Consider the following 11,035-nt stretch of genomic DNA (forward strand, 5'->3'; position numbering starts at 1 on the left):
TTTGGAAAATAAAAGTTTCATATTCTGAAAGCCAAGACTTTGTTTATTTAAAATCAAACAAAACACCCAAACCCTGAAAAACTATTTTTTTACGCAAATCCATGTTTATTTTCAAATGAGCCGTTGCGACTTCCGACTGCTTTCGATAGAGCGGGTCACATATGATCTCCTGTAAACAACCCAGCGCCTCTTAAATCGTTTTATATATGCATTTATGGTTAGACTCTCACTCTTCCTCCCTACACATTTTGGCCGGAATTAAATTGTCAAAAAATAGAGAATTTGCACAATAAGCAAAGTTAAATATTCATTTGACTAATACGGTTTTATTTTCTTATCAAATTTCAATTAGATATCAGATTAATGTTGTTATTTTGAATTATTTTGACCACAATATCAATGACATTAAGAAGGCGTCACATTAAAGGCTAAGATGAGGGAAATGTTACCGGATTAGTGGGCTGGTACTCTCGACAGCGGCCTTCACACCAGCTGCACTCGGGGTTCTTCAGGCACATACTTTCATCGAGCGCCTCAGCACACACAGCATCCTAATAAAACAACACAAACACACAGAGATTCACAACAATTGAGTTATCATAGCTGCAATTGTTCAACACAACATTTTCATTCTCTCTTATTGGTTTTTCCAATGATATGACTTCCACTTCTATTGTTTCATGACTCTTTCACTCACCCTGTCACCCTGATCGCTACTGACGAACAGCGGAACTTTGTAAGCCACCAGGTCTCCATTGGCAATACCGTTGTAACCCCCGGCAACCAGCAGCACTTTTCCCTCCATCACAGCAGCAACGTGCGAGTAACGCCCCCTCACTGGATCCCCTCCTGAGAAAAAAAATGGAATGCTTTGTATGCAATGCATGAACAGATGTAACAACCACCAAGAAACAAGCTATTGATGAAAACTGGACTAAGTGTTGGGGAACTCACTGAGGGACCATCTCTCCCCAGCAGAAACCCACTGGTGACAGCCCAGGTGGTAAAAGAAGATATCCTCATCATAGCACTTCTCCTCTTGGTAATGAATATGCACATTCCCCCCTGGGAGAGAAAGGCAGGAAGGAAGAACATTAGCACGTCACTGATTAGAGTGAATTATGTCTAGCCATTTCCTCCATGCTTACCGTAGACCACCATGTAGTTTCCGATGACGGTGGCTGTGTGGAAAGCTCGCTCTCTGGGGCCGGTTGCTGGGAAACGGGAACGGAAAGATGTCCAGAACCGCCGGTCCACGTGGAACACGTCGGTGTTGTTTACCCTCACACTAAACCTTTAAAAAAATAAACATGTATACTTTTAGTATGGATACAGATGCTGTTACTTACTTGCTGGTTAAACCTCAAAATGTCGGGTAACCACTAATGTTATTATTTTAAATCATTTCTACATGGTTCATTTGTACGACTTTGACTTAAGTAATAATTCTGGAATCTTAAAGGTGGGGTAGGTAATTTTGGAGAAACCAGCTCGAGTGCGCTAGAATTTGAAAATACACAGCCGGAAAAAATCGGCCACTTCCTTAAAGAGCCCCTCCTCCAACACACACAAACGCGCATATGACCAATGAGGGCACAAGATAAGTTTGTGCACAGATGGAAGGCTGACAGGCAGGTAGGCCATCCAGTTATTTTAGCCGGGCCGGCTAAAATGATTGGTCGTGCTTTTTACAGTACTACGGCTTCCACAGATGACATTTTTGTATGGATTTTTTGTCAAAGTACTTCAGATATTCATTGCTATCGGGATGTTAAGAGCATTCCATGGAATATAACAAAAAGTGTATCTCGAGCCGGTTTCTCAAACTTACCTACCCCACCTTTAAGGTATAAATGGCTTGTCTATATGCACAAACAGAAATATCATGTGCAATCCAAAAAACAAATATTGATACACTGAAAAAAAAGGCAGCAAACTGTTGCTTCCTCATAAACAACAAAAAAGTGTGTGTACCTGGCAGTGGTGGGCCGGTGGCCGCCGTAGACCAGCAGCGTTCTGGAGGGGCTGTGGAACACCATGGAGTGGCCCGCGGTGGAAGGGGGCTTCCCCCCGGTGGGCTGAACAGTCTCCCACCGGCCGGAGCCATGCAGGCCGAACCGATACAGAGAGGAAGAAAACATATCCTCTTCAGTGCGACCTGGGAAACAAGGAGAGGGAAAAATAAAAGATGCTGCTAAGTACAATGCTTTTTTCAAGGGATAAACTGTAGGTGTGGCAATCAAAACATAGACTTAAAGGTCCCCTATTATACTATTTTTCATCAATATATTATAGTTCTCAGATATATACAAAACATGTCTCTGAAGTGTTTAGCTCGAAATACCAAACAGATCATTGCAGCATCCCATAATCCCCTCTGTTTCAGCCCTGTTTCAAAAGTACTGATTCTCTGTCTGTTCCTTAGATGAAAATAAGGAGGCCCCCTCCCCACGCCCCTCTGAGAGAGATTGGTTAAAAAGAACACAATGGTGCTCTAGAGGAGATTCAGGTGATAAGGGGGGCGGGAGGGTACCTGGTTGCTGATTGGGCTAATGGTACACCAGGGCCAAAAAACGCTTATGACATCATAACCTCACCGTTTCGTCACGTCGCCGGCGCCCCCCGCCCACCCAGGAACATCACCTTCCGTAATTATCGCTCTGTCAATTCCCGCAGCAACCTCTCCCGACCGTGCACCTCCTACTCCTCTCCCCTGGAACATCGAAACCTCAAGCTCCACCCGATGATCACTCACAACCACCTTAATTCACCCTACTCGCCTCCCTCAACAGGCTTCAAAGGAAAGGATGCACTTTAAAAACTCCTCACCCTCGGTCACCCCTGCACTTCCGAAAAACTGGAAGCAAACCGGCCGCCAGCGTGAAACGCCTAACCATGAAATCATGCCCTCAAGGTCATCCGATGAGAAGGTCTCAGGAGCGGCGTGAGTTCCGAACGAAGAACCCCGCGCGCAAAAACTGCGTACCTCACAAAATCTTCATCGACACTACCCTAACCCCAGACACCCTCACTGCCCCGGTCAACAATCTAACCCCGGCTGCATCCCTCTCTTCCTCCACTCACTCAATAAAATGTATCATCAGACTCATGATATAGCGCCACCCGTAAGCCTCACGGCGACAACCTACATTCTCCACCGTCGACACCAGCTCCTCGTAACTCCCGTGGTCTGACACCGGAAGACCTCTGCTTAAGTCCTTGCCCGGTGAACCGTTTCCATGTGTACGTGCTATGGCAGGTATGGATCCACACCATTTTGAGAGCGACCACACTTCTGCTCACACCCACAGTCGCGCTCACTGCAGCCGTTCTCTGAATCACTCCACTAATCACTCCTATCCGGCTGCATCGACACACAAACATCTCGCCCCAACATCCACCGACTGCTACATCAATTCCTCCCTCCTCTCCCTACCTTCGAGCCCTCCTCCCACGGGCCGAATTCTCGGCGCAGTTCACCTCTGGTTACGGCCCCGACTGAAATCCGTCCACTGATCAGCTCCTCCAACCCACAACTCCTGCTCGCTTGACCCTCTACCCACCCACTCTTCTGAAGTCCCCGCCTCCCCGTCCTCTGCCCCTACCTTGTCAACCTTTCATCAACATCCTCGTCCCTGTCCAAGGAAGACCGTTCCTCTGCTTGCAAACGCTGCTCCGTCACTCCCCATCCTCCAAGAAACTCCTGGTCGGATCCCTCTCCCTCAGTAATCATTACCGCCGCCCCATCTATCCATCCTCTCCCCTTCTCTCACATATACAAGTAGAGATGTCGCATCATGGGCTCCAATCAACTCCTCCGCGCTATTTGTACGTCCAAAATATAAATGACTCTGTTGAACCCCCTTCAGCTGGTTTCGTCCTCAGCCACAGGCACAAGAAACGGCACCTCATCAAAGTCCTCATTCCCTCCTCACCTCGCATGACACGGTTCCCGTCACATCCTCATGCCTCCTTGACCTGAGTGCAGCTTCGATAGACGCCGTGAGCCCCACCTCCTGCTTACCACCGACTCCGGGATACGTATCGAAGGTACCGCAGCTCCAGGTGGCTTCCAGTCTACGTCTCCGACAGAATCCGCACCTCATCTCCCCTACCACAAATCAATCCTCACCATCAGTTCCAGTCAACAACGGTGTCCCCAAGGTCAGTACTCGGGCCCCCGCATCTCTGCTCTTCATCATCTGCATCCTACCCCTTGGTCAGATTCTCCGGCCATCCCACAAACCTGTGACTTTCACTGCTATGGCCTGGACGAGCACACAGATTTAACGTCAGCCCAAAATCCCCCCACAAACCCCCCCACCTCTCACAACACATCGAATCCTGTCTGACGCAATAAAATCCTGGATGCACACCCAACTTCCTCCAAATTCCACAGTCAATAAAACGAACTCGCTCCTCATCGGCTCCAAATCCAGCCCCTCTAGGCAAAAAACCCCCCAACCTGAACACTCCACCATCGGATGCCCCCTGTTCCCCCTCCCACCCAGGCACGCAACCCTTGGCGTGATATCGACGCCCACCCCTCTCCCCTTCCCCGATCGCCACATCCGGCGCCAAGTTTGTAAACCTATATTTTTCCCACCTCCGGCAATATCGCCCAAAACTCCCGTCCTCTCTCACCGCGCGCCCCGCAGCTGAGCGCTCATTCACGCCTTCATCCCCCTCGCCGCCTTTGATATTGGGAACTTCACTCCTCTTTCGGCCATCAGCAGCACATCCTCAAACAGACCCAAGCGTGTCAGAAACGGCGCCGCCAGACCCTCACACCCACACCAAAATCAGGCATCACATCACCCCGGTCCTCAAGACTCCACTGGCTCCCCGTCTCACACCAGCATTTCACTCAAAACTCCTGTCGCTCCCCTATAAAAGCCTTCCACCACTGGCCCCCCCCCTACCCTCCACTGAGCCCTCCTCATCCTCTAGCACCCCCCCGGTCCTCAGATCCACGCTCAGCCCGGCTGCCTCTAAAATCCCCCCAAGGCAAACCCGGAGCTTCGGGGACAGACCTTCTCGTGGAAGCTCTGAACTCCCCTCCCCCGCAAGACCTCGCGAGAGTCTGATTCCCTCACCTGTTTCGCAGTCCCGTCTCAAAACCCCACTCTTCCAACTCTGCTTACCTTAACCCGGCCNCTCATTGGATAATAGTTTGCAGGGTGCTTTTAATTGCCTCCTTGATTTAATGCAATTTACGTATTTTTATTGTTTGCTCTCTCTCTTTAACGTGCATATACAACGTCATTATCGTGGTCTGCACAAACTTGTCATCATGTGTGTATTCTGCTAACTGCACTGTCCATAACTATTTGATAGGAATACATTTCTAGCCTAGGCTATTTCCTTGTTTTTCGGTGATTTAGTCGGCTCGTTTGTGGGATGTTGCGGATGAGTTTCACCGAGACCGCCTGCTCTGAACAACCAATCACCGTACTGACCGCTTCTAAACTCATGCACGAGAATCGACGTAATCCATAGCAACGGCGCGTCACTCTTAGTGATTTATCCTTAGTATGAGCAGGTCTCAGCGGCTTTGTGAATAACTTTTAAGAAAAAACTCCTACGTAAAATGCTTTAGCGCGAGTTAGGAGCACTCCTAGCGGTAAGATAAAATGCTTTGTGAATACGGCCCCTGATTGGTTGCTTTCTTTTCTAACACAAAACCACTGAAATGCGAAGTGCATGGTCCGAGAAGGACAAAGAAATCAACGTAACACTGTGATATTACAGATCAACAACACAGATACAATTCTCATTTATTCATTTTATATACATTTTATTACATGTTATTTATATAATTAAATCGATTTTTTGTTTGTTTTATCTGAGTGTTCCAGGGTATTCTCTGAATACCTTGAAGGCCCTGACGGTTCGCCACTGGTAAACAGGGAACATGAATAACCCGATCTCTCTGTGCTCATGTAAACACCATGATGTCCATGTAGAGATGCAGTGTGTTTTACTGGAGCCTCAGTTCGATAAGAGATTATTTTCTGACTTCTTTAACTTCGGTACTCTCTCTCAAAATGGTAATGTGCATTATTTTGTAATTATACTTCTTATCATTCAGAAGATTTTTGTGTGTGTTTATGTTTTACCGAGTGCTTATAAGCTCTGGAACTCCCTCCCCCAAGATCTCTGTGAGTCTGATTCCCTCACCCTGTTCCAGTCCCGTCTCAAAACCCACCTCTTCAACTCTGCTTATCCTTAAACCCGCCCCTCCCCCCTCTGAACCAACATCCTCCTGACTGCTTTTCTGTTTTGTTTTTGTTTGTGTTTTTGTTCTTGTTTTGTTTGTCGACCTTACTCGTAATGTAAAGCGTCTTTGGGTCTAGAAAAGCGCTATGTAAATCCCATTTATTGTTATTATTATTATAAAGTGGCCAAAATCTGATCAGATTTTTCTCATCTTTTTTCCTGAAACTTTCAGAATCTCTTTCCACAGAGGGGACACATGTTGATGTATAAAAGACATGAAAAAGTGTATTTTGCATAATAGGTGACCTTTAAAAGTGACAGTATGTTGTGAAACTTACCTCCAAATACATAGAGATAGTTGTCTACGACAGCTGCAGCGTGATTGGCCAGTTTAGGAGACCCACGTGAATTTGAGAAGCCGTGCTGCTGCCAGTCATCTTGGAGAGGCCGGTACATCCAGACGTCACTGGCCAGGGAGCCGTTAGCAAGCTCTCCTCCAAAGATCACCATGTTACCCGTCCACTCAACAGCTGTGTGGGAATGACGAGCCACCTGACAAGAGCGGAGAGTCAAACAGCTAAATGTTAAAGAATATTTGAGAAGATTACAGTTGAAGTTTACTTTTATGTACAAAAAAGGCAATTTTTAGATGCACTGCAATCAGCTGATTACTATAAAACTTTCATCTCCACACAATTTCATAAATCACATTACTGCACAACCATACATTTGATATCTGTTTTTCTATATCTGCCATATGTTTGGTTTCTTTGTCATAATATGCTTTGGGGCTGGGGAGTTTTTTTTCCACTGAATCTCGACTGACTACTTCTTATTCAAATAAATTCTAGCTGTGCTGACTAAGTTTCTCTAAATACTCTATCATGATTAAGGAAGCAAAGTTTCTTGTTTTCATGACGTTTGAAATATAAGATTTCTGCAGAAGGCTGATAGTAACAAGGCCCCTGTGTGCGTGTGCGTGTGCGTGTGTGTGTGCGTGCGTGCGTGCGTGCGTGCGTGCGTGCGTGCGTGCGTGCGTGCGTGCGTGCGTTAATACACAAACTACTTACAGGAGAGTGACCATAAGACCGGCTTTCCCATTGGTTGGAGGAGAAGTTATATTTGATCAAGTCACCAAGAGCTCTATTCAGGTCAAACCCTGTGGGAAAATAAGTAATAATCAAATGTACATCGAGGTTATTTATCATCATAACACTAGCCAGTAAAAGTCAAATGAGGAACTGCAGCTGAAATAAAGGGGGTAGAAGGAGGATTTTATTCCCTTAATATTACGTCAGTAGAAATTACGAGTATCTCACCGCCAAACAAGTACATGGCTCCAGTGGAGGACAGATACACGCCAGCAGAACCCATCCTGGGGGGCGTGTGGGGGTTTCCTTCACTCACCCGCCACCACTGCCCCGCCCCACTGTCGTTATGAAAACCAAGCAGGCAGCTCTGACCCAGGAAGCCAGGGTTACATATGCAACGCTCCCCTTTCTGAGACAAAACATTGGAGAAGAAAAATTGTTTAAGACCACACCGCACAACAAACAGGCATAATATAAGCTTATTTAGGGGAGAATGAATGACCCTTCTGTTGGACACTGATCGCTTCTGTTATTATTAAACCTTCCCCATCCCTACTCTTACCTTGTCACACTGGCCATTCACAGAACAAGCCTGGGAGCACAGGAGGGTTGTACAAGCTGCTCCTCCCCAACCCTGATGGCACTGGCACTTTGAAGTGGTGGAGTCACAGCGACCGCGGCCCCCACAGGCTCCGGGGCACAGAGAGAAGGTGAACGTTGCATTATAGCCCAGGAGGTTGTAATTAGCGTCACTGAAAAGATGAAGCAGCATCTGGAACAAGGAAATCAAATAATAGACACAAAATGATTATATGCCATAGTTATAACGCTTCAGAGTTTCTTTCATCATGCTTTCATTAGTTACCTTGCCAGACTTGGCTTCAATGGGTTCAGGCAGAGTGTTGCCACTCAGGCTGGCTAGAAGAGGGCTCTGGTAGGAGTCTCCATCATACACAAACAGGTAGTCATAGGTACATTCTGTGTCCATGAAGGTGAAATTTAGGACTATGCTGTGACTGCTGCTGGGGGCTGGAGGATGTATAAAGGTGGGAAATATCTGTGAGTTAAAGTCTTCGGCATTTATTCATAAATGTTTCAGCGAACAAGACACACTCTTATACCTTTGATAAGCCACTCGCAGTTCCCATTGACAGAGTAGTTTCCTGGTCCATCTGTGACGTAGCCTGGTGGTCCCCTCAACACCTGCCTGTGGCCTTTGCAGTCCCCTGCCTGGCATGGAGACTCAGCCAAGAGCAGGACCACCAGGATGATGGAGACAGGCAGGGGGGAGGCCATCACTGGCACTGCCTGAATAATGACAGGTAAATGGTCAAAGATAACTTTGTGTGGGTCCTCCTGGCAGATATAAAATATGCATCAGCATCATGTAAGTAAATATGACAGCAAAGAAATATAGGATTATTTCTAAGGAGGCGTGGCGGTCACACAAACAACCTAATGTGGCTGTGCAAGTCCCCTGTCCGTTTGCATAATTCCATTCTTGCTTCAGTATAAAACTACGCAATCCTTAGGACAACTGCAATGTCATGCAGACTGTAGAATAACACACAACCAAAGATGATTAAAGTGCTAGTGATGTAAAGATAAATAGTCCATTTACTCAAGTACTGTGCTAAAGTACAATTTTGAGAGGCTTGTACTTTCCTTGAGTATTTCAATGTGTTGCTACTTTGTACTTCTACCCCACTAAAATTCAGAGGTAAATAGTGTACTTTTACTCCACTACATGTATTCAATATCTTTAGTTACTTTGCAGATTTGGATTATTGATGTGAAATATAATCAAACACTTACATAAGACTTTAGTTACACCTGGAGTTAATTCACAAGCTAGCCTGCAGTATACAACGTGATTTAAACTAGTTGAAATGGACCAATCTGCACAATGATTATTTTTACTATTGGTTCTTTAAGTATATTTGTATGCTAATACTTTTGTACTTGTACTTGAGTGACATTTTGATAGCAGGACCGTTACTTGTAACGTATTCCTACACTCTGGTACTTCTACTTGTACTTAAGTACAATATCTGAATACTTTTTCCAGCTCTGGGCCCTTCAAGTCCCCTATCCGTTTGCATAATTCCGTTCCTGCTTCATTAGCAAATTACACCATCCTTCTGACAACTGCCATGTCATGCAGACTGCAGAATAACACAGAACCAAATGTGGAACAATTGCAATGCAATGCTCAAAACGGACGCAGCCTATAGAGAGAGATACTGATGAAGCTAACAACTCTAGCCCTATGTACAGTACCGTTAGCCCACTAAATAGTGCACCAATCTTACAAACATTAAAGTGACAACAATACAATGTCCACACATGTGGAGATTTATCAAATAACAATGCTATTCAACAACACAGAGGGTTTTATATCCAACAAGATAAGAGATAAACACTGGTGTCAGCAACAGGGGCTCACCGCAGGCTATCACAACAAAGCTAATATGCAGAGGTTGCTAAGCTCAGAAAGCTAGCTGAATACCGTTAACAGAAAGAGGCCGTTAGCAGGCTAGTTTAAACATTTTCATCATCATACTCACCAGTTCCCGTCTCTTTGCCTCCATGGTAATTTACATGTTCTTTGACTTGTGAATGCTTGAGACAGAGAGCTAGCTTATAGCTAATGCTTCGAAAAAAATGCAGAGGACAGGATCTGCTAAACTAGCTTGTCGGCTAGCTAGCGCTAGCGGCTAAATTCCAGATGCGCAATCGCAGTTGCTGCTAAATCTACCAGGAACCGTCCCTCTTGAGAGTAATTCTTCGTTATGTATTTAGGAAATTATGTTTCTTAGCCGTTACAGTAGGAGGAAATGCTGCCAGCTAACAACGAACCCACAGATCGCAATCGACCCAATCCCTGCAGTCCATCCCAGGGACAGATGCCCGTTGTTTTGGTGTTTATGGTTGGCTAGCAGCCACCGGTGTTAGCCAACAAAAAAGACAGCATGTCCACCACCGCCATCCAGCGGAGATAAACGACTCAACATCTGGATTTCTGACATTTTCATTTAACAGACAGCATGTCGAAAGCATAGTCTCTTATTATTTATGTATAATGTACAAACGTTTCAGCAACCATCACTGCATTGTGTGTGTGCAGTGGTGGAAGACATTCTCAGATATTTTATTTAGGTAAAAGTAAAGTAGTAACATCACACAGCGACAGTGTTGGGTGTAACGCGTTACAAAAGTAACGGAGTTACAGTAATATATTACTTTTTGCTGTAACGAAGTAATGTAACGCATTACTAATGAAATGTGGGTAATATATTACCCGTTACAATGCTCAGTAACGCAGTTACAACACATTTTAAACCGAAATTAAATGGTGTTTTGTTTTTTAAGAATGTACTAACATAGCGAGACATTCCGACACCGGACAAATTGTGCGGGTAGATTAGTAAACCTGGTGTTTACCCTTCAGGCTTCGCGTCGAGATCTTCGGGGAAGTTGAACGTTATGCAACCATTCAAAAAAGAGAACGTAGCGAAAAATACTAACAACAAATTGTGTCAGGTGCGCGTGACCTGCTCCGCTGCGCGTGCATCATTTCCAAAGTGCTTCCACAGCAGTGACACACATCTGATCTGTGGATAATCATTTATACGAAAATGGTTAAAGCAACCATCACTAAACGCCAGCAACACTGCATCTACTGCAGACAGTAGCAACAGGTCAGATGCGGACATCACGTTACC

The 11,035-nt window shown here is 45.6% G+C and overlaps 1 protein-coding gene across 1 annotated transcript; it reads right to left on the minus strand.

Annotated features, from left to right (window-relative positions):
- Positions 1 to 449: 449 nt before the first annotated feature.
- Positions 450 to 10,225, minus strand: LOC104956066 (multiple epidermal growth factor-like domains protein 8; the record flags this gene model as incomplete). Its single annotated transcript, XM_010783505.1, has 12 exons — positions 9,878 to 10,225; positions 8,432 to 8,618; positions 8,176 to 8,339; positions 7,873 to 8,082; positions 7,539 to 7,719; positions 7,290 to 7,378; positions 6,558 to 6,771; positions 1,975 to 2,158; positions 1,149 to 1,294; positions 955 to 1,065; positions 698 to 849; positions 450 to 551 (listed from the first exon to the last, which is right to left on the minus strand). Coding segments are annotated over exons 1-12 (1,764 nt in total), but the record flags the coding sequence as incomplete, so codon positions are not given.
- Positions 10,226 to 11,035: the final 810 nt, after the last annotated feature.

The sequence above is a fragment of the Notothenia coriiceps genome, unplaced genomic scaffold (genome assembly GCF_000735185.1).
Source record: "Notothenia coriiceps isolate Sejong01 unplaced genomic scaffold, NC01 NC01_scaffold00025296, whole genome shotgun sequence".
In the NCBI taxonomy this organism is placed as follows: domain Eukaryota; kingdom Metazoa; phylum Chordata; class Actinopteri; order Perciformes; family Nototheniidae; genus Notothenia; species Notothenia coriiceps.